Source organism: Cavia porcellus, unplaced genomic scaffold (assembly GCF_034190915.1).
Source record: "Cavia porcellus strain 051 isolate PalLab524CR breed Dunkin Hartley unplaced genomic scaffold, mCavPor4.1 scaffold_14, whole genome shotgun sequence".
Taxonomy (NCBI): domain Eukaryota; kingdom Metazoa; phylum Chordata; class Mammalia; order Rodentia; family Caviidae; genus Cavia; species Cavia porcellus.
The window spans coordinates 12,393,164-12,418,511 of record NW_026947497.1 but is presented as its reverse complement, the minus strand read 5'-3'; the positions used below and the strand labels follow the sequence as shown (position 1 = coordinate 12,418,511).

Here is a 25,348-nt window from a genome sequence, read left to right as displayed (position 1 = left end):
GGGAGGGTTTAAAAATAGGAAATGAAATAATCCGATTTGGTTTTACTAAGCCCTCTCTTGTGGCAGTGTGGTGAAGGGATTATAGGAGCCCGGGATGGAAAGGGGGGAGGGACGCAGTGATGGTCAGGGAATGAAATGACAGTGACTTGGCAAGAGTGAAGGCAGGAGAAGGCAAAATTTAAGCTGTGTGTTAAAGAATGTAGTCAACTTGGTAAATGACTTCAGTCTATATACTTATGAATAATACAAAATATAAAGAATGTTAGACCTTCAAAGCTTTAGGAAATGTTAGAGATTTAAAAGAAAGAAACTTTTTCTCCTTGTACTAGACCAGAATTGTTAGAGCTGCTTCAGTGTCATGAAACAACATCTTCATTTGCTTTTTTCATCTTCAAAAAGACAGAATCTCCATGTGCAAAATCAGCCTAATCTCTCCCTCCTCCTCATTACGGTAATAAATATTATGTTAAAGGGAAAAAATAATAACTTCTCAGAGTAACTTAAATAGCCAAGACATATTTTGTAATGGGGAAAATGTATTAAATTTCTGGTTGATATTTCAGAATATAAAATAATACATCAGAATTTTGCAAAGGTACATTGAACTGTTTTCTGTTCTGCAGGAAAGCATACTCTTGTGTTTAGAAAAGATTCTTTTCTCTGTCTTGTCTTCAGTTTGGAAAAGATCCTGTTTCTCTGTCTTTTCTCAACATGTTTCACCACTCCCACAAGGGATTTATACCTCAAATTGTGGCGAATCTGTCATAGGAGTGGTAAGATCATGATGTGTGGCACCTTGTCTTACAGGTATACGATTCCTTTATTCATTTAATATTTAACTTCCATATAAAAATAATTATTTATGCACCCAAAAATGAAAGGCATCACATAGCCTGTTGGATGAACCTGTTGTGTCATTATGGATAAAATTCCTGAGTCCATTTCTCATCAACAATTCCATGCTGTATCTGTACTCTTGCACAAACTAGTACACTCTGACACTAACTGAAAACATTTGTGATCCTAGACTTATATCCCTGTAGTGGGCTCATGCAAGGATATTTGTGATCTCATTGGGAATTGTCTACATTCTGTAATGGGCTTTTAAATTATTTTGAATGCTTTATTTGATGTTTCAACTGAATTATTTGTAATAATATTGAAGCATTTATAGTTTGAAATTTTAAATTGATATATTTTATGGTTTCCTATTATAGTGTATATTTTCTAGGTTTTTTTTTTTAATTTAGGGACCATCGTATCTCTCACCAACATGGGTTCTAACACATGGATCACTTGCTGTTTACCTCATGAAAAATTATAGAAATGACTGGAAAGAAAGATGAATTTAAAAATTATACCTAACTTCCCATCTATGTTTTAACTGATTTTATGTTTGCACCTTTCCCTTCACGTATTGCTTGGTTATTTACTTGCTGATATGTCTGAGGCAATGGTTAGGCTCACATGTTAGGCATGGGGATACAAACAGTCAGACCCATTCCTGCCTGTTCCAATCCTGAGGCTTGCAGGTTCGAAGTACATGGTCTTGGTGTCACACAAGCATGTGGTACATAAAGAATGTGATTCAGAGAAGGATGTCTGGAGGAATCGCAGTCTCTTGAAGAATTAGGTAAGGTCAAGGAAAACTTTAAGCACATATATGAAAATAAACCAAGTAAAAAAAAAAACTGGCATCTGGTGCACACCTGTAATCCCACCACTTAGGAAACTGAGGCAGAAAGATTTCTGTGAGTTCAAGGCCAACTTGTGCTACATTGTGAGACTCTGTCTTATAAAGCAAAAAAGAAAAAAGAAAAAAAATTAAACCTGGCATAAGGGATGGGTAGTTTTGGAAGAATTTTAAGCAGGGAAGTGAATGATCAGATTTGCTTTTTAAACAGGTACAGTGGCTGTGATATATGAACAGAGATGATGCTGGAAGAAAGTTATCAGTCATGAATCAAATGAGACTGAAATCTATATATGATCATATCAGTAGTAAAGGAACGAGAAGAGAAGACGGGGCGGTAGAAGAGAGGAGGAAAGAGTGGAGGGGAGAGGAGAGGAGAAGAGAAAAGAGGAGAAGAACAGAAAGAAAGGGTGCAATCCCTAACAAATCAACAAATACTTAGAAAGCATATTGAGAAGACCTTATTAAGTGATGGAGAGAAATAAGTAAAACTAGTTAAGGATGATATCCAAACATTTTACTTGACTGATTTCATGGACCATTAATTGCACCATTAAGTGAGACTTTTGTGACACAGGAGGAAAAGTAAATCTTTGGACAATGAGAGCAAAATTGGTTGAATTTGTGGTGCTTGCAGTACATCTGAGTTCCATATCCAGTAGAGAGTCACTGCATATACCAGTTTAAATCATGTAAAGTATAAGCTTTTCCCATCAAATTACCTAGTTCTGTATCAAAACTTAGAAGGGTGACTGAAAAAGAGTATCTGTGAGTGAGAGGAAATTCTTAAGAGAAACAAATGCAAATAGGGTTCTCCAGACAAATAGAACAAATGAGATGTGTGGATGGATGGATGGATGGATGGATGGATGGATGGATGGATGGATGGGTCAATCGATCGATGGATAAATATTTATTATGGGAATTGGCTTATTTGTTTATGAAGACTGCAGAGTCTCAAGACTTGGTGTCTGCAAGCTGGAGATCCAGGAGAGCATGTGGTATAATTCAGTATGGGGACAAAGGCCTGAGAAGCTGAGTTGTAATGTCCAAGAGCAAGAGGATGTGGTGCTCGACCTTGACAGAATATTTTCCTCTGCCAACTTTTTTTCTTTTTGGGAAATTCATGGATTGATGAAACTTGCCTACACTGATGAGGGAGGATATTCTGTACTCAGTATACTGATTGCAATGCTAGTCTTCTCTGAAAATGCCCTCTCAGATACTCCAGAAATAGTGTTTTACCAGCAGGCTAGATGGTTTTTAGACCAGGTAGATATAGTTGACAATGACAAAGGGAAAGTCACATCTGTCCAAAGTAATAGAGAGGCCCAGGATAAGATGAATAGTGTCCAAAACAAGGGGATTTGAGAGTTACAGAGGTAACAAGAGTCCAGGGTCTAGGATTCTATTCAAAGAATAATCACATAATGTAGTGACTAAATATATATGATTACCTATACTTCAAATTCATGTCAGCCTTTCCTATGATAAGCCATAACTTTGACTCAGAACTGCTTCAGGACTTCTTAGGAGTGGAACAATGTCACATATTTTCCAAACAGATACAGTGATGTCAGTGCAGGGACTAGAGGGACACGTAGTAGAGAGGACTGGACAGGACCCATATACAGGTAGTAAAGGTGCCAGAATTGAGAGGATGTAAATGGTAACATGGCAGACGGCACAAACCTTAAAGAAGGAGGGTTCTAAGTTAGCTTTATTGAGTACTATCACATTCTGCAACATTTTTCACCAGTAAATGAGATAAAATTCATATGTATTTACGTTTTTGCAGTGATATATACTACATTTTTGTATTTTATATTGCAAATATTGTATTTTATATTGCAAAAAATTTTTTGTATTTTATATTGCAAAAAACAATGTATTTATATTGCAAATACATTGTTCATGTTCTTTTACCTTTCATAATTATAGTGAGTCAGTATATCTCATTGTATTGTTACATCATAAAATTATTTTGCAAAAATTGTCATTTAGGCTGCTCCTCAGCTTTTGCTAGGAGAGCTTGTACTCCTATTATATAACTTTAATTTCTTAATTTAATGTAGCTGCTCGTAAGCTTAGCAATTTTGTTGCTCTCAAGCAATACAGAATGCAAATTCCTAATGAGAATATTTAATAATTAGCTAAAGTTGCTTTTATAATCTAGTAGCCTCATTCTCTTATAATAATAATTTAAATATAATATATTTAAATATAATACATACTAGTCTAAATATATTATACTTCAGGTTAGAAAATTGGCACACTGACAAGAGTACAAGTTACAGAGAAAAAACTATTTCCAGAGAAAGGAGCTGGATATTTAAAATGCAGTGAATCAGGAGAAAAACAAATGTGTAAAAGTCTTTTCATTTAAAGCTTATCTTTTGCAATTTGTGTACGTAACAGTAAAGTATAAAAGTTCATAAGATATGAACCATTTTATAATGGAAGTGGAAAAGTAGATATATAATAGATACAAGTGGGCATTTTCAAACTCTACGTATCTGCAAGAGAGTATCTTATGAATATTTCATAGACTCACGTTGGAATTTTAAAATTCTAAGCTGGCTTTATTGAGTGCTGTCACATTTTGCAATATTTTTGACTGAATTTTACCTTCCCTTTCTCCCAAGGACCAGTTATGTTAAAATTCAGTCAATACAAAAAAAAATTCATGATACTGAGTATAAGGAGGATCTGATCTGTGCTGAAGTTGGTTATTTTCATAGTTCTTTATATGGTAAAGAGTTGAATACAGGTAATAAATAGCTTTTAGGTGGTCTACTGAAATAAAACTCTGCTTGCCACTACTTGCCTGTGCACCCAAAGAAGTCCTTCCAGGAGAATCACCTTTCCTTATCAGACATTAAAAATCTGAGCCAGTACTGCCAATCCATCCATCCATCCGTCCACCCATCCATCATCTTTCCACCCAGCATCCCAGAGCTGGAGATATGACACTGCACTAAAATATAGTAGGGTTTCCTTTTCAGGGTCCAGCATGATGACTTCCACCTCTGTAAAACCTCCTCCCTGTAGGGTTGGAGGTGAGAAGAGGGAAGAGAAAATTACAGACAGAACCAGAAGTGAGGCTTTTGTGAGAGACAAACTAGAAAGAACACTCTGAGTCAAAGAAAACCCGCAGATCCAGTTTTCACACTTTGTGTTTGGTATCATGCAGTCTGATCTGCATAGTGATAATTTAACATTTGTATTCCAGCGATGAGTTGCTGGCACTACAAATACTGTGTTTAATATGTATGTTAGAATACATTTTGTTTTCAAATCTGTTGATTTAGATTATATTTTCTTACTGTTGAATTGTGACAAAACTGACTGTGAATTAAGAGTTTGTAATTCTGTAATAATTAATTTAATTAAGCCTTATATTTTTGACAACAAAGTAGTTAAAAAACTATCAAACCAAGTGACTGAACCAAGCTTCAATAAATTATTTGCCTAATACAGGGTCTTTCACATAAGGAACAAATAAGTATTTTTTTGTGATTCTATGAGCGAATTAATTATTAAATTCAGCCACATTTTCTCTTACCAAGCCATTATAAAAATGGAAGCAATCTAAATTGTACAGATTTTTCTAGATAGCAATTAAATATGAGTCTGTTACTTCTTTTGTATGTTAACCTGAATAAAAACACGCACTTAGAGTTCAGGTGAGGAAATTTAATAATACTTAAATGATAATTTTTAATATGACAAATTTGACCTTTTAAAAACTTAGGTAAATCTTTCTATTCTATCTAGATAAGCAAAATGCTAGGAAAGTGGGTATACCTAAGATTTCAGGCAAGTCCTAAACAAAATTTGCATGTAACATGCAGGTGCTTAGCTGTTTCCTAATGGAACTCTGGTAGAATTTCTAACTTGCAAAGAACACAGTAATGCCTATTATATTTTTTTAAAAAAGAAATACTGCTTCATTACCTTAGAAAAATATCCCATATTTCACAAATATAGGTATTTAGACTATCCTTCTCTTTCCAATTAACCTGAATTACTATGGCTTTACTGTGAGGCTTATTTTTTATTTTGAAATTCATTGAACATTTTGTACCCAGTAAATATCATAAAGCTGCCAGAGCAAATAGAGCTATTTTATGCCTTCCTTAAGGAAGCGGATAAATATGCTTGTGTGTACACATGTGTACAAACATAATGCAATAAATATTTAGTGATATTCCAGAGACCCCACTAAAGTGCCAGCAAAAACTTAGAAATTTGTTGTCTATTAATATGAAGATATTATCAACAAGAGAATACTTAAATTAAATAATGGGAAACTTGTGAGGATGGATGCTAAACCTCAAAACAATTGCTGCCACTTATTTGCTACTGACCAAATGAAAAGTTTGAAAATAAAACCAGTACTAAGGTTTGAGTTTTATTGAAATTTTGCCCCAGACATCCCTTCAAGAAGCATCATTTCTATAATCGTGGATGCAAATTAATCTGGGATTAACTTGGGGAAAAAAATTCTAGATTGATCTAAGTCTTTATTCAGGTAAATGGGCAGATGCTATGATACTGCCAGAGATGAGCTTAGCACCAGTTTCCAGAACACACAAGTAAGAATGATGGAAGAAAAGACAGAGTTGAGAGCAGAAGAGAGAAGCTAGTTTGGGGAAATTTTTCCAGTAGCGAGAGACGTCCTGATTATTTATTGTGAAAGATGGAAGGAAGGAAGGGAGAAGAGATTGAGACTCCTGCTTCCCAGCCTTTTGCTCCCTTTTTCCCTTCCCTCTCTACTGTAATTTAATTGTTTCCTTTCTTCATGCCAGTGTTCTGTGCCACATTTCTTCCCTATCCTAGACTGTGAATCAACAATTTCCTCCGTTTTTTGTTTGGTTGGTTGCTTCGTTGATTTTTTGTTTGTTTGTTTTGTTTTGTTGCTAATCCTTTGTGCAGTGTAACTTCCTGGATCCAGATAGCTGTATTCTGGAACCCACTGTGAAACATGGAAAATGGAAGAAATGTGGTTTTTATATACAGTCGAATACAATCCAGCCACACAAAAGAACCAAATCATGTATTACTTACAGGAAAACAGATGGAACTGGAGACCGCCACGTTAAGAAAAATAAGCCAGTTTCAGTTAAATACCATTTTCTCTTAAATGAACAGTCTAAAAGTAAGTGAATAAAAATAAATGAGAGAGAACAGGAAGTTAGACAGTGGACTTTAGAGATGCAGAAGGGAGTTGGGGAGAGAATGCAAATAATCAATATACGTTACATGCATGTCCAGTATCCCAAAAATGCTCATTATTCTGTATCCCTAACATCCATTACCACCAAAAACAAAGAAGATGAAGTAGCAAGAATTCTCATACACTGAAGTAGGTGAGAAGAGATGACAGAACTCCTGACCTGACTGAGTGGCACTGGCTATGGAGTGATGCAGTGCTTCTGTGTGGATGCCACTGCCGCCTTACCAACAGGGCCATCAATCCAGCCGTGTCCCATTTGTGCTGAGTTTCTTCCTTTCTTCATGCCAGTAAGATGAGTACTGGCATGTAAGAGGCTTGCTTCTTACAGGCTCAACTACTTCCTCTGTAAATAGGGCATCTCTCTGACCTAGGATTTGCCAAGCCTTCAGGATTCTGACTTTTAAAAAATGGACTTGTGCTTTAAAACATACCACAGAACATAATTTTTGGTTTATATTTCTGTTTTCCTCCATTATACTACATACTTGACAATAGAACTTACACCTCAATTCATTATATCCCTATCATTAGCCTGAGCAAACCTCATACTTATTGGGGACACAGTTCAGTAACATTTGTGGAATTAGTATGTAAGTCACAATGTCATATAGGGGACATAGTTAACTCTCCATGACACAACTTGTATTGTGAGGGAAAGAACTGCGACAGTGAATGCATCCCCAACTGGAGAACTTACAGGATCTCCTGCTATACGCAACTCCTCACAACTCTATGCGTGTTTCAGTAACTTGCAGTCATATATAAGCTTAGGCCCTTCCTTTGTGCATATTTTTGTTCCCTCAGGAGCAACAGTAACACCATGCCCTCTCCAGCAGAGATTAGATTTTCTACTGAATGAATTCCCATGACTGACATGTGGCAACTATTCTTTGTCTGCCTTATTGGAAAACCTATTGTTCCAGAGCCTGAAAAACATGCTATCTTATAGTGATGTATCTGTAACATTGGTAGCTTCAGTCACCTGTTGCCTTTGGTTCAAGATCTCTCTAGAGTATTGTTAGAAAGATCTTAGGGCCTCATCCATCATCTGCAATAGCTTTACTGCTTTCATAATGTTTTCTGTACATCTTATGATTGAGTAAAGGCTCATCCTCCTAATAATTAAAACCAGCTTTTTGATGAACTACTGAATTGAAGAAATTGTTTTAATGCAATTTACTTATGAAACAAAATTTACCTATCATGCTGTTTTGAGCCTAAGATGATTGCCTTAGCACTAACAGTGAAAACTTAACTTGCATAACCTCGCCCCATTCTTTGATCATATAGTGGCATTTATCCTTGGGCTAATGGCAAATTTTATTATAAATTAATTTTATTTTTCTCTAAGGATTACCCACGAATAACAAGTAATAGAACAGGAGCTTTTGATAATACAACTTTTGATACAAAATTAATTGATTTTTTTAAAAAACAATGATTTTAATATAGAGATAAGTGAAAATAATCATACACCTATTACATTGGTTGAAACTTGGTCTAATAGTGACAAGAAATAACCTATGGAAATTTTAATTTATCTTCTGTGCAACAGCTTCTGAACTCTAATGATTACCAGACAATTTTTCTACAGTATGCAAATTATTTCTGTTTAGGTAGACTATTTTATTCTTTTAAAACTATATTTTATAAATATTTCTGTGATTTTAAAAAATTAATTTTATTGATACACTTTTACAATATGTAATAATCCCATTCATCATTGGAAATTTGTACCTGTACATAAATATCTTAATTTTTTTCCCATTCCTCTCACTCTCCTTCAATCCTTCTCCCCCTTTCCCTTTACAGAACTTTGTTTCTATTGTTTTTTTCCATTCCTTTTTATATTTTTATCCCTATTCCCTCTCTTCCCATTCCTCTCCTCCCTGCCTCATTCCCCTTCCCATTTGAACATTTCCTTTTCAAGATATGTATAGTATATGTAAATCTATAAACAGTGATTGCTTCTTTTTTCTGTATTTTTTTCTTTTATATACATTAGAATATAGGTCAGGTATCTTATTAAAATCTTTCATATAAGTTAAAAATCTTCCTTTCACTTTTTAAAATTATTACTGTGTGAACAAATTAGTAAAAATATTGAAGCCATTGATAAACATTAGTGACTCTACTAATTAAAAACTGACTATAAATAATTAAAATTTAATTTCACAAATGTAACCAGTGTAGACAGTTAGCTTGGATACATGAAGCAGAAACTTAAGGGAGTAAAAGATTGAATTGTCTGTTTATGGTTTATCTATATTGCAGATCACCTAAGTGTGTTTCTCTCCTTTTGCCTTTTTAAAGGGAATGTTATTATTACTGTCCACCTCTAGTCCAACACTGTAGCCAAATTATTTGTAGCCAGATTGCTCACTTGCAGGGAAGGATCTTGCCCACTTAGGTTAGGGTTAGGGTTAGGGTCTCACCTGAGGGATGAAGCCCGTGCCTGCCAGTGGCTCAACAGGGCATTCTCCACAGCTTGCCTGGATGTGTCATTGGTATTTTCCAAGCTTTTTAAAAATTAATTTCATATATACACATAAATATAGTATTATCAGCTGCTGTATCTTCTTTTAAAGATTAAGTACATTATTATGTCAACTTATCCATCCTCACACTGTACATGTATGTGCCAAGCAGGACTCTGGTGAGCTAAGTGCAGGGCTAGTGCAAGGTATGTAATTACAGGTTGTCTATTCCCAAAGAGGCAGTCTGACCCTCAGTAGAGCACTGAGTCAAGAAGAGACAGGGCCTGCTCACTGATGGGACATGGGAGAGGTGGTATTTAAAACACAGCTTACATAGGCTTTATTCTCTACTCAGCCATACTTTTGAGGCAGGAACCTAATAATTTTAATAACTTATTGATGTACGCTGTTTACTAGCATTCACAATAATGGTATGGATAATTTTGTAAATCTGTCTGAAACCCAAAAAGAATAAGGATTAGCAGTATTTATCAAGTGTTCAATGGATTATGCGTAGTACTTTGCTATTGCCATGTTATGATTGCTATAATTACCTTCTGTGTGACTTTGTTTTATATTGTAGTAAAACACATATAAAGTTCACTGTTTTGATTATTTTTAAGTGCACTTCGGTGGCGTTAGATACATTCATATTTTTGTGCAAGTATCACCACTATCTCCAGAACTCTGTTCATCACGCAAAACTGAAACTCCACATCCGCTAATCGACTCCTTGTTTGCCACTCCACCAACCTTTGGCAACTTCTTCTACTGCCTATAGTTTTTGTTATTCTGGGCCCCTAGAATATTATAATCACAAAGTATTGTGTTATTGTTGTTGTTACTTGATTGTTTCATTTAGCATAATATCCTCAGTGTTCAACCATGTTATAGAGTATGTCAGAATTTCTGTTTAAGACTGAATAATATCTATTGCATGTATGTAACATTTTGCTTACCTGTTCATCTGTTGTCAGCACTGGGGTTGTTTCAGCTATTATGAATAATGGTGCTATGAACCAAAATGCACAGATATGTCTTTGAGTCACTGTTTTCAATGATGTGGTGTATACCCCAGAGTAGAATTGCTGAGTCATCTGTGGCATTTCTACTTTTAATTTTTTGAAGAATTGACATTCTGTTTTCTAAAATGGCTCTGCCATTTTTCATTCTCACCAGTAATGCACAAAAGCTTCCATTTCTCCACATTTTCACAAGCACTTGTAATTTTCTGCTTCATTAATCATGGTATTGCTAATGGATGTATGATTAGTATCTCATTGTGACTTTGATTATGTCATGCATTTTTAAAATGCCAGTATTGCAGTATATTACTTGTTTTCAGGAAGTATTTTTTATTTGTTTTGTTTCTGAAAAATTGGGATCAGACTCAGGGCTTTGCGCATCTAGATGAGCCACTCCTTAACCTTCTAGGAAGCTTTCAGTTTGACAAGCGTGTCTTGAGAAACATCATCTGGATGTTTAATCAGGCCCTCACTAAGGCATTTTGTTAAACACACTTATATATAAAATAAGCCAGTGACTAATTTACTCACTTTAAAAGCTCTGTCATATTAATAGAATAAAAATAACATTCCATTTCTGCTTTTGCATTATTCCATATACCCTTAATTATGGTTATAATCCTGTTTTCTTTCTTCCTTAGGATTGATGATAGAATGGAAAACAATTTTATGAATATGGACTTTTGATAGTGGTTCATATTTTCCACATGAAAGGGGCACTATAGAATTGGTGTTAGAGTGTTAGAGTGTTATTACTGAGAGAGATTATACAGAAGTGATCATAATAAAGTGAATGAGATGAGAGAAGGTGAAAGGGATAGACTCCAGAATAAAAAAAAAAAAAAAAAAAAAACCAGGAAGAGGCACTTCTTAAAGGGGGAAAAGGTGAAGGTGTTTATCCCACCCCATTTCCCCACTCCACTCCATGGTCCAAGCAGCACAGTGCCTATCAATACACTGTCTTGCTACTGGTGTTCTGTGTGTGCCTTCCTCAGTCTGGTGCCTCTCTCCTTCAGGCTGCCATTAGGTTGTGCATGAAACAGTTCCACGACCTGTCTTTTAGTTTTGTCATCTTCACTGTACTTCTGAGTGTGACTCAGCAAATCTACCCAACTGAGGATTAATAAGAAACTAGACCTTCTGCTAAAGCAGCTCTTCGATCTTTATGGTTTCCATCATCTGATTTGTAATCCATCATGAAAATCAGTCCTGGACACCCTCAGAAAAACCACTGCTTCATGGGGTCCTCAAACGCTTGCTATTCAGTTAGAAAATATCTTTCATGTGGAACTGATCTTAGAGGCAAGCAGTCAGGCCAGAGTTGTGTTCTGATCCCCTTCACACACATCTCATGGCAGGGTTCCTGGCTCACTCTAGTAAGATGATTCTGCTGAGTGCGTTTTGAAACTCTGCTCAGTCACCAAGAAATACCTAAAAGAGGCAAAACTTCAGATGGAAGTCAGACAGACAGACAGATCTGCAACTACAAACAAAAGGACAGTTCATTCTACAGGAGTGATAAATACAAATCAAAATATTTATAAATAAAAAGGCAACAAAATCTTTATCATTTTGTTACATGGAATCTCATATTTTTGCCCAAATTATCCTTTTTTTCTTGAAACACTAATGTTCCAGATATTTATGAGTCATAATTAATATTATGTATCTATAATTGATATGCTTCATATCATAGCAGAGCTCTGGTACCAATTTATTCATAAATGTCTAATTAATCTACAAGTTTATTCATAGAACTGATTTTACTTGTGGCATTATATGAATTTTCACATAGCTCACTAAAAATGTGCAAAACTCTGTAATTACTACTTTTGTGCTCAATAAAACAATAATGTGTTTAGAAAAATATATTAAAGATTGGAAATGCATTAGTTTCTTTTTCAAGCAATGAATTTTGTTTTAACTCCACTTTTCCTCCTTAGACATTTGTCATACATGTCACCAATGTGATAAAATGATTATTTACATAAAAATATTATAAAATAATGAGAAGAATGAATCCTGGAAGATGAAAGAGAATGGTATCAACAGCATCTAACTACATAATCTAAAACTCAGTGTTAAAAAGTTCAATATCACTCTAAGGTTGTAGCTCAGTTGTAGATCACATGCTTAGCATATTCAAGGCACTTTCTTCAGTTTTGTGTAAAGCAATTACAGTTCATTGAAACTGTTGAGTGCTAGTCTCTTTGATTCTTTAATAGTCTCCTGTAAATGTAGACCCACTTAAATAAAACCTCTTGCCATAGACTACTAAACATATGTGTGTATTTTCCCCTCTTTTAAATCCATATAAAGCCCAGATTTAAATGGGTAAATGAAATGGACAGCATGATTTTTTCCCTCAGTTAATCCATTTGATCATTATTCCAAGAATCATTGGTAAGAAATACTAATAATAAAAATTAGTCATGATTCCAGTGAAGCAAGATCTGATAATTCTCCTGATGAAAACAATACTTTAAGGAGCTACTATAGACAGTAATAATACTGCTGATGACAATAAACTCTTGTTTGTTTGTTTGTTTGTTTGTTTGTTTTGGAGAAGGAGAGGGTTTTGGTGCTGGAGATCAAATCCTGAGCGTCACGCATGCTGAACATGTTTTCTACAATTGTGCTACATCCTCACCCCTGGAATTTGTAATCAATATTTGTTGAACACTTTACCAACTTGAACTGTAATTTATGCAAGTTTCTGTTTACAAATAGAAATAATGTTATATATGAATATATAACTATACCAATGTTATTCATACTCAAAAGGAAAAAAAAATCTCACAAAACTCTTACCATTACAAGGACAATAATAGATTTTTTGCAAGTACTTTCTATTTTGTATTATAATTTTTCTAGGTCATCTTTGTGACAGTGTATAATTATAGATTCTACTTGGAAAATAGCTATGCTGTTAAAATTAATTACATGTATCTTGTTTTTCAAAACAAGACCATATGAAGCTTAATATGATCATATTAGATCATATTTTATATATAAAAATAATAGGACTGAAAATAATGACTCCTACATTAAGAGACTTCAGAATTCACAATGAATGGAGTGGGGGAGAGTGACATAAATGTCCTGACAAACTTATAGTTTTGCTACCCTGTCTTTTCCTTTAGGAACAAAAGACTAGAGAAGAGAATAATAACCTGTGGCTTCTGGAACATGCTATCATTTGATGATGTTTCGGAATGTACTAATGCACAAAAGGAAATGAGAACAAAGAGAAAAACCATCTTTGCATCACACTGTAATAATCATACACAAAGTGCTATTCCTTCACTTGATGTTGTTCCATATGACTTTTGTCTTCTGCACATCTGAAAAGTGTGACAGTGACACTGACAGTGTCAGTGTTGGCTGACACATGGGTGGCCTGCCCATGCAATGGACACTGTGTCATCTTGGGGAAGTCACTTAGATTCTTTGGGCCTCCACTTTCTCAACCATAAACTTAGCTGTTTGGGGTGGCAGCATACCCTATCTCCCAACAAAATTTCAAATGTGGCAACTCTTTGACAGAGAAATTTTTCTTGAAAGATATTTTTCTAGAAAGACCCTAAAATATGCAAATATATGCACATACACATGCATTACTATGTGTTGCTGTTATTTTAAAAATGAAAAAACACTTCTATATGAAATAACAACTATGATTTAATATAGCAGGAAAAACACAGTTTATGGATATTACACAATTCAAATTTTTTAAGAAAAGTGTGTATTTGCAGCATATGTGTTTGCAAAAGAGGGAGTATAGATGTTTAGTGATGTCAAAACAAGTGAAAGGCAAAAGATACAATTTGCGAACTCACACTCAGCAGCTGAGATACTTTCTGTTTTTATTCAGAAAATCTTCTTGAACTGTGCTACTCATTTTACTAGACCTCGGTTAATATTCAGATGATTGAAATGAAGATTTTCATAGAAACCATTTCCTATAAAAGATATTGTTGAATGTAGTTATTATATACCGAAAAGTTGTGATCTCAGTTTCTAGTAACCCAAAGACAAGAAGAACACTTGAAGATATTTATATGACAGAGATTTGACTATTAGGAAAATTGAGTATCATCATGTTTTAAAATACCTGGTTTTGATAATTTAAAAATCAAAATACTTCTATATGAACATTAGTTGTAAATCTATTGATACTTGATCTTTTTAAAAAGTGAATATTATTATTTGTCTTCACAGAGTAACTGGAGGTGAACTGTTTGAAGACATAGTGGCCAGAGAATATTACAGTGAAGCTGATGCCAGGTAAGTAACTTGCCCTGGGCAAGATAAAAGATTCAAGTGACATTTCTAAATATTGATGAGAATCTTACAGTACTGTTTGAATTTCTTGTTATAAAGTCCTCTCTCAGTTGAAGTTTCTCCTTTTTTTAAGGCTGTCTAGCATGATTCTTAAAGGGGGAAAATAAAGAACTCTTTAGATGTGGCCTAAACATTATTATCAGTTCTCAGTTGGGCTAGCTGCATTTCAATGGCTTTAATACTCACAAGTGATGCTGGTTAACAATTGGGCAGAGGCTACTTCTGTCATTACACACAGGGCACCCAACAGCTCATGTCTGGTCAAGAGCAAAAACAGACCGATAAAAACCCCAGTGGTCTCTATAAAACATTATTATTGGCTTTTTAACTCTGGAAATTTCATTAAAGCCCTTGGAATTCCATCATGAAAAATATTTATTCAGAAAGTTCAGGAATAGATTCACAATCTTGTTTCTTGACAAATCTTCACAGACTTTATTTAGGGGCCGGGGGTTTAGCTCAGCAGCATAAGTGCCTGCTCTGCAAGTGCATGGTTGTGAATTTGATCCCCAGTACCAAAAAAAAAAAAAAAAAAAAAAAAAAGGCAGATTTTATTTAAAAAATATTTAACATTTTTTTCTAATTTGAAACTACTGCCTTTACCCAAAGGTAACTTTTTTTGGAGTAAAGTAATATTCATCCACTTACTTAGATATTACTTAGACTGTATGATATTAATTTTTCCCTGCATTTTTTATTCATTCTATAGTTGCCACTTCTTTAAAAAAGAACATCTGATTGAGAATCATTTGCCCACTAGTCCTGTAAATGAGAAGCTGTGAGAATTCAGTCTCTGGCTGTCTCCTCCTGTCTAAAACTTTCAGAGCTTGAAGGCTACTCAGCTCACAATTGGAGTTCCTCATCTTGCCAAAATACTGCATCCACAGAGAAGCTCCCTTCTAAATTTCTAATTCTTCTTGACTAATGTCACTATTTATGGCATTTTGTGAACCTATCTGTATATGACTACACACATTTTTTTTTTATTGGTCTTTTTCGTTTTTATAGGTACCAGGGATCGAACTTACGACTGCCTGCCTTATGCCGCTGAGCTAAATCCCCAGCCCCCACACTAATTTTTAATGCCATTTTTACTGCCAAAATCAAATAGAAAAGTCTGTGTCACTTATACTATGATGAATGAATCATCTGTTGCTTAATTTATCTCCTATTTGACTGTGAGCCTCAGAAAAGGACCTTAGAGCAGCTTTGCAGTACCTATTTGCCCCCTTGCCTGGAGAAAGTAATAATTTTAATCATGCTTGTAAACAAATTAGGACATTCTATTTATCTTAAAGTTATGTTAACTATGTATATTAAATGCAACATATATATATAGTAACTATACATGTAAATGTACATACAAACACATGCATATTAAACATGCATTATGTATGAACAATATTGGTTGAAATTAAGGCAGAGACTCTACTGTTGCAGAGCCCTTTAGTTAATAGGACAGACACTGTTGGATCTTTTAATATGCATATTTGCATTAAGTTTAAGAAGTATCCACACATATGTTTTAAGGTAAGCTCCACATGAAATCAAAGAGAAGTAGTTGCTTCCCAACTACAACTATAAACAATACGTTTTTGGAAACATTTGCAGACATCACATGGTGGCACACCCTGTAATCCCAGCACTCTGGGAGGCTGAAGCAGAATTACAGCATGTCTAAGCCCATGGGCAACTTGGTGTCTTAGTGAGACCCTGTCTCACAAAGACAGTTTTTTAGAAGGCAGGAGGATATAGTTCCATGCAAAGGCCCTACATTCAACTCCTAGCACCAAATTAATTGATGAATATTTTGAAAATGTTTTCTTACTGCCGTCAATAACTAATGAATTGGGGACTAGGCATGCAGCTTAGTTGTAGAGGACTTGCCAGGATTGGATGTCACCAGCACTGAAAATGAAAGTTTAAGAATTAAATTCATCCTGATAAAAAGTGGCTCATTTAATATGAATGTTGTTTATTTACTTCCTATTATTCAACATGAACATGATCATAAAAATAGAGTCTCATGTTTTGAAGATAATGACCAATGCTCAAATAAGCTACATAGTTATCAGCCACCCATAGGAGGCTGTTTTTGTGGTACTGTTAATAGAATTAGAACTAGAAAATCATAGTCATGGTCAATTTTTTTATATTTACATGTAATACATTAGATGCCAGTTACATTTTTAATTCAAGAATGTGTTGTAATGATATTTTGTACATGAAATGATTGACAATATCGTTACCAAATTGTTTACATTGTCTTGAATGTGGTTCTGTAAAAATTTGCATTGGAATTGCACAGTGAACTGTACAGAATTCATCAGTGTGATGTGTTCTACATTATGATATGTCAGGTGACTGCTCTTGGGACTTTGTGGGTATTAGGCCAGAAAGTTTCCTCCTGCAACTTAATTAGCAGTCTACATAACATCAATGAGCCTTTAATATGAAGAGCATAAGTTGTATATTTTGACAAAGTAATAAAAGCCTTCCTTCACTGAAGCATATAGATAGGGGTTTAATAATCAGGAGTGCTAAGGCATTTTTAACTTTTATTTATTTTTATTTTTGTTTTTGCAAACTCACTGGCCATTCCTCAGAGTATTCTTATACTGAGTGGAGGTTTGCTTCAGGTGACAGGTTTACTTGAAGTTCTCTGTCTGTTACTGGAGTCTTATATAGGAAGCACCACTTCTATATCAGCACGTTAAATGTGCGATGGATGAGTTTGCATCTGAGGACAGTGGCTCAGGCCAAAAATACCGCACTCTGGGAGGTTGAGGCAGTAGAATCACAAGTTTGAGCCCAGACTGGACTACTAATTTAGCAAATTAGATAGACTATGTCTAAAATATATATAAATAAAAATGTAACTGTGTCCCTCCCTTTTTTTTAACCCTTGTTTCACCTGCCATTTCATCTGTGTTTAACCCTCTTGTTTCAACACCTATGTTTAATTGTGACCTCAGATTTTAAACAGTTTAGATGTGTCTGAGAAATACCTGGAAATTTTTTTCTCTAGAGATATTTTTTCCAGAACATTTTTGGATTACTTATAAATTCATCTTCCTGAATATGGAAATTTTAACCTCTGTATAGAGATGATTTAATTTGTAGATTTATAATGAAAAAACACAGCTCAAATTGTTTTGTCTGAACATGTCACAAATTCTGTGTTTGATGTCATTCTTTTTAGAACCAGAATTAGCTTTATTCAACGTTACTTAATTCCAACGTAAAGCTAAAAAAAGTGAAACAATATAATTTTCTGTTTGTTTGTTTTGTTTGAACTGTCATTTTTTTTCATATTTAATGTGATTATGTGCCTTTAAAATGTTCTCCCTTCCATTCTACCCTTGTATCTTTGCAGTCATTGTATACAGCAGATTCTAGAAAGTGTAAATCATTGTCACCTAAATGGCATAGTTCACAGGGACCTGAAGGTCAGTATATGGAGTCCATAAATCTGAATCAAAGGAGTTTCTTTGTTGTTTTCTGGGGAAAGGGCAGAGGGGAGGCGGTATTGAAATGGTTCCCTTGCCTTTCCTGACTTTTTCCTGAACCGAGTAACCAACAAAATGATAATGCATGATGCCTCTTTCAGTTTGCTTCTCTACAGGCTCAATATACATCATAGCAGGGAGTATGGGGTGGGGTGGGGCGATGAGGAAAGCAGCGCCTTCTGTTTCCAAGCAGTGAACTAGGTCGGCAGTCCAGCGGTGTGGGGTGGCCTTTCCTGAACTCACCTTGGCCTATGATGTATGTCGCCTGTAGATTTCAACACCACTTCTGTTCTGAGACCATGGGTTGCTGTAGCAGAACAACTGGTTACACATTGCTCCATTTGAGTCGGATGAACCCTGAGGCGAAAGATAATAATTGCCAACTAAATTAAAGCACACAAAGTTAATGATTTATCAAAAATTCATTACATATCCTATTTTAACTTTAATGGTGCCTCATCTTCTAATAAAACAGCTTTTAGGATGATACTAGAAAAGTAGGAGAAAATAGGAAAATAAATTGTGTGCATGGTGGGGAGGCAGAGCACAACAACTGCAAACCTTGTATCTGTGTTCCAGTTCATTTCCTGGAAAGATTTATAACCAGGAAATGAGCTCCTGAATGAAATGAAATAGCTGTTTAAAAAGATATTGGGAAGCATAAGTGGATCCACATTCTGGCTCACATCTGGCAACTTCCTGACTGTTCTGAGGTGTTATAATCACTCTCCTTGAGCAATCTGTGTACATTAAGAAGGATTTAACTACAACTCCAGTTGTCTGCTAGTTCTGCACTTGAACCCAGTCTCTCTGAGGATATACAGACAGTGAGTGTAAGCTTGGAACTAACACACGCCCCCTGGTGTTTGCATGCAGTCATTGCATTCAGCAGATCCTGGAGGCTGTGCTACACTGCCATCAGATGGGCGTAGTCCATCGGGACCTGAAGGTGAGTAATGCTGCTGGACAAGATAAAGCACCACAAAATTCCTCAACACTGTTCAGCTGCAGTTATGTCTGTAAAGACAAAAATACAAGCAATAAAGCTGAGTGCCTCTCTACAACCCAGTACTTGCCCCGTACTGCAATCTTCATCTCTTCTCTAATACACACTTGAGACGCATAAATCCCTATTTATGCAGAGAGAAATAATTTCTGAACACTGACAATAAATAAGTTGCTGTATTTCCTTACCCCAGAGGGAATGGAGGTAGCATTGAATATGATGTTCTTTTCTCCATTCTAAACTTGTTCTGTAGACAGTGATCAAATGTATTATTTTACATCCATACCATATACACTTAACACTATGTAAATAATTGCTAAAATAATAAATTGACTTATTATATAGGCTTTTAGCCTGAGGAATTGGGCACTGTTCTGAACTCTGACATTCTCTTTCCCTGCCATTAATCCTGGAAATTGAGAGGTGTCGTGATTCTTCATTTATTTATATTCCTAGGGACCAAGGCTCAGTACCTTCTAAAAGGACACAGGGAAAAAGACATACACTATTACACAGAGTGTATGTAGAATCTATTTATATTCTAACATGGATACCTACTAATACAGATTTCATTCAGCTTCTGCTATCACTGAGCATAGGAAATTTTCAGATCACTTAGAAATGAGATAGTTGAGGGTGAGGAAGATAGCAAACATACTTCATGGTATTTCTTCATTTTCACCCTCGATATCATCATCATTTTCAGACTCATACAAAAGTGGCAAGTGTAGAATGTCTAATACTATGTGTGTTCAGCACAAGGACTTCGGCTACTTTCTCTTGTGCAGTCTCTTATTTTCCATTCATTTCATTTGCTAGACGAATACATCTTTAAATCTCATAAGTCAGTTACATGAAGATGTGATTTGTAGACAAAACTTCGAATTACTTTTCTGGAATCTTCAATTACTGTCAATTGATTTGGAGAATTTTATCTATCAAAGGAAAAGGCATAGTTACGAGCATTTTCTTCCAGAGTGTCAAGATAGGATTCCATACATCTGCTAGCACTACAAAATGTACCTATTACAATAACAATATGTTTCTTTGAAAATTCGTATCTTTGGTCGTCATCTGAGAAATTCATTACTGGCGTGTACAGCAGACAGATACCCGCCCCACCTTTGGTGATCTCTCAGAACCCACACCAGCTTTCCTTTTCAGTGAGCACTCATGTAGGGACCTGTATACAATTAAGGACTATTTTATCAGATACTCTATTTTGATAAATATATCACTTGAACATTTTTTCTCTATGTTATTTTATTGAATGTGTCCTTTAAATGCCAAGCATGAAAAATAGGAATCCTCTCCCATGACTTTTATGTTACATTTTGTGGATCATGGTCTGAGATTTCTGTATATGCCTGGACTTTGCTGAATCTTTCAAAGACTGAAATGTTAATCAGAGAAGACAGTGGCCTAGAACATAGGCTGTGAAGAAAAATACATTTTTTAAACATAAAGTAGCTAATAAAAACCCAGGCAAGTGACTTATAGACAGGCTTACTATAGAAACAAGTAGCCTGGATACACTCCCCACCACCAAGTTTTGGGTTTTTTTTTGTTTTTTTTTTTTTCAATGTAGAAAAGAATTTTTACCCTCCATTCTTATTCTGGCCTTAAGAAAAGACAGACATGATCTTTTTCAAGAACTTGGCATAATTTATTGTGTTAGTTTCCAGAAAATTGATGATCTGGAAAGATTTCATGCCACTGAGTCTAGTTTTCAGTGCACCATTTCATAAACACACTAAGAGTTCAGAACTTGTACACTGAAGGTAATGGATGCACATCTTAATGTGCTTTATTCCTGCTTCTGTTCCATGCCTTTTTTTACCAAAGAGAAATAAAATAATTATATGCTTGTAATAGCATATTTACCAATAGAGTAAAACACAAGAAGAAATCAAATGGTGAATTGTATTAGCCAATAAATGTACCTTTACTATTTCTATCCATAGATTTTGGTTTCCTTATCCCAGTTCAGACAATAATTAACCTTCACTTCAGATATTTAATACATAAAGTTTAACTGTTTCATAAAAGGGAAAGAAAAACACTGAAAATATTATGTTTACTGTCAGTATCAAAGGCACCTATGAATATATAGTTACTACACAGTTTGTAAACCTTTCCCAAAAGAGTAGCTGTTTAACATAGTGTATTAACTCATAATACCTAACATAGAGCTTTAACCTAGTAAATGCTTTCAACATAGTCCTTCAGTTTAGAAATCAGTGGCGTTCAAAATGTATGTAAATTATACATTCGTAATATGAATGACAATCTTAATAGATAGCTAAGTATGTTAATTAACATTTGGATAACATAAAGAAGATAAGTACATCTTCAGAATGAAGATCACAATTTGAATATTTGATTAACTCTCTCTCTTGGAAATCCACCAGAGAGAAAAATCTTCAGAATCTGTAACACAACAGACAACTTGGCGATGTCCCAGAAATAAGCAATATGAGATGGTGCAAGGTGGAAGGGTATCATCATTACCAACAGCTGTATTATTGATAATGGACCACAGTCTTGTCTTGGATACCTGAAGCCAGTCAATATACATCCAGGTAGTACTGGAGGGATCTGGCAGTGATGATAAAATTATAGATAGAATATGAGGGATAGGACTAATTCTAGGGAGGATCTAGATCAAGGCAGGACCTTAATAATAAAAAATAGTAATGGCTGTGGTTCCTATAATACTTACCATATCCCAATGCTGTGTTTTGTGAATCTTCACAACTTTATGAGGCAGATACTAACATCATCCTTATATCATGTAAGGAAAATTTGGCAATCACAAGTGGAAGAATTTATTCAAGGTCACTCAGTTTAAAATATGATTTGTGCCCAGGCCATTTGATTCTAAGTCTGCATGCTTAATCATACAAAAGTAAATCAAGAAACCATTTCTCAATTCAGTTAATTGTATGAATTAAAAACTTATGCAAAAAGCAAATAATGAATCAAAATAAACATGACAAATGTGGGGATGCACTCCTGTAATCCCAGCACTCTAGAGGCAGAGAGAGGAAGATTGCAAATTCCAGCACAGAGATTTAGAAAGACTTTGTCTCAAAAACAAAGGGAGGTGGGGCTGGGGATTTAGCTCAGCGGCATAAGCACCTGCCTTCGCAAGTTTGATCCCCTGGTACCGATAAAAATGAAAAAGACAAAAAAAAAAGGGGGGGGGGAGAAAGACAATCCATTTGAGAATCTTAAAACTACATTATTTATAAAGAAAAAATTGACTTAAGTGTTAAATGATGAACTACTGGTTTCAAATTCAGGTATAAGCAGAGGAACGCACATCCATCAGACATTTCAGTAGTAGCAGCTAAGGTGCTGTCTTAAATGCACATGCATGGAACTCCTGGGGCAATGGAGTTAAAGTGTGTCGAAAATGCACTGGTGACATTTGTCACAGAAAAGAGAAAATGTGTCAGACAAGAACTGCATCCAGAAAGCTGTTAGATCTGAGAGAAGCTGCAGTAATAAGTGACAGTTCTTGATGTCATGAGAAATAGAGGGACATCAGATCTGGTGTATACTCTCACAATAATCTGGAGAGTGAAGTGTCTGTGAATCAGTTGACAGAAGAAAAAGACAGTTATATACCTCTACTTTTTCATTAAACTATATTTCACACAAAATAATAAGATCTTTTTTAGTTCAAATATAGCATAAATGGTTACTAAGCCATGTCACGAGCAATAATTTGGACAGGAGGCTTCATGCACACCACTGAATCCTTTAGCAACGAGTCACCCTATGGATTACCTTGCTAGAAAATGCTCCTTTTCAATAGTGGAAAGAAATTTTAAAACACAATTTGAACTGTTTAAGAATAATATCTAAGGGAATATAAGAATCGAGTAATATGTACTTTTTAAAGAATACTTCATAGGAATAAAACTAATGAGCAGAATAGAAAATCGTTGTCAGGGATGTCTGTGCTGAGGGTAAATCTTTGTTAACTATGGGTAGGATATAAGCCAAGTTTTGAATTCTATATCCAGAATAATTATAATATCACAAATATTCTGCTTTCCTCAGAACTATATTTAGATAAAAGTTTAGACTTTTATCTTTAAATAAGATCTTTAAAGACCTATTCTTTATTTATGATGTATATTTAGATATTTTAGAAACAAACTATATGTGAAAAATTATGTAATTCTGGTGTTTACCGAGGGTGCCTTGTCTACATGAAGAAGTGGAGAACATCAGTTTCCTTCAATCCAACTGACAGTGTTTGCCGATACTACAAGAGCAAATCAAGAAACAGGAAAGGTGTATAGTATGAATCTTATAAACCTGCTCATGAATGCATGATAACAGAAGTAGTACTACCTAACTGAAACACACACATCAGCTAAGGACTCCTTGTGCCAAGGACATGAATTCAGGCATTTGTTTCATGTAAAAAAAACAGAAGCTACACTCACTTGTACCATGTGCACAAAAGAAAAAGTGATCATGACACCCAAGCTTTTTAAGACCTGCAAAATTTCATTTAGTTTATTTAGGGAACTTGTTCACACCTTCTTTGGCAAGGAAAAAGTGAATGAAAAAACACGAAAGCAGCATATGGTTAACTTCCTGTTGAAATACTTTCCAATATTTTCCAATAATGTAAAGAAATTTTAAAGGACAGTTTTCACACTTTAAAAACAATAAGAGAAAATAAAAATCAAATAATACGTAATAATAGAACAGCATGTTTTCAAAAAGAAAACAGCACAGAACTAACTAAAAATAGATGATGTCACATATGTATTCCTTGTGATAGCTTGTTGTCACATATGTGTCCAGAAAAGTCCATTTTACTAATGCTAGTTACAGCTTTTTCCAAATCAGTTCCTTAATAAAGATGATGATAGTTGGAGAAATAGATTTAAAAACATCTTTTTATAAATTTTCTGCTTATTGCATTTGAATATGCATAGTAAATATTTTTGAATGTTTCAGATTCTTCCTGAAATATCAACTGAATGGATTACCTTCTGAAAATTAGCTTTCTCATACCATCAAAAAGGCTTTCTCAGTATCACATCTTTAAAAGTAAGGAATTGGAGAATCTAGCTTTATGTCCTGATTTCAATTTTGGGGACTTTTCCACTTCCCTACCTTTAAAAACTGAGAGGACTGAATTATTTTATATCCTAAGTCTCTTTCCTAAATCTCCTTATATCCTAAGTTGCAGAGAGTGATTCTGTAACTTTCATTAGGTACTTTGAAATATTTGAACAGTTTCAAGAAAATCTGGCATCCTAATGAAAGAAGTTGACGTTGTGTGCATACGGAAGTAGAGAACACAACTTGCAAACAGTTGCTGCTCTTTACAGCTGATATGCTATAAATGGTTGTTGGCACTGAGACCAGATGTCATGGAAAACCGTGCATCATTAGGAAGCAATGGGGTGGGAGAGAACCTATGTGAGAGAATGTCAGTAGAATCTATTTAAGAATCAACTTAGTAATCGCATTGTAGGAATTTAGAGATAATCTCAATAGATAAAGACTAACAGAATAGATTAACATTGAAGTTAGCTTCAATAATAATGACTCTTAGCAGATTTTGATAATTTGTTCCAAATATTAAATGTTCTACATATTGAAATAGCTATGGGCTCTGGGCTATCAGAGTGAAGTAGCCTTCTAAATTCACTTGAGAGATAGAACTAATTATCTCTGTGTTGCCCCAGCCCATATAGTCAGCTGTAGCTGTATTAGACTAAGACTGAGTTTTTAATCCTACATTCTCATTCATGCAAGAAAATCAAACTAGTGGGATAATAGCAAATAAACAAGTGGTGATCCTTCCTGAGGAGCCAGCCACTGACCAGATGAGAGTTTCTACTCTTTCCCACTGTGGTGGTGTATTACCACAAATGATCTCCCTTTCTGTAGGCAGTTAGGATCCAAACTCAATTACCTGGCAATGAACTTTTGTCATGCAACATACTTTCAGGTTGGAGGCTATTTTGGGTGTTATTGATTCAAAAAAATTGGAATAAATTTGCCTATCCTGGTTAAG

At 35.0% G+C, this 25,348-nt stretch overlaps 1 protein-coding gene across 19 annotated transcripts in view; it reads left to right on the top strand.

The window, feature by feature from the left end:
- Camk2d (calcium/calmodulin dependent protein kinase II delta) overlaps positions 1–25,348 on the top strand; it is a 298,536-nt gene that overhangs the window by 196,849 nt on the left and 76,339 nt on the right. For 10 of the 19 annotated variants that reach the window (XM_063260691.1, XM_013150623.3, XM_005002905.4 and 7 more), the window contains exons 5-6: positions 14,656–14,721; positions 18,155–18,227. In XM_063260691.1, coding sequence (XP_063116761.1) covers positions 14,656–14,721; positions 18,155–18,227 — 139 coding nt within the window. Of the gene's footprint in view, positions 1–14,655; positions 14,722–18,154; positions 18,228–19,163; positions 19,237–25,348 lie in introns of all 19 variants that reach the window. The other 9 variants (XM_063260693.1, XM_063260692.1, XM_023564349.2 and 6 more) reach the window with 1 other exon arrangement.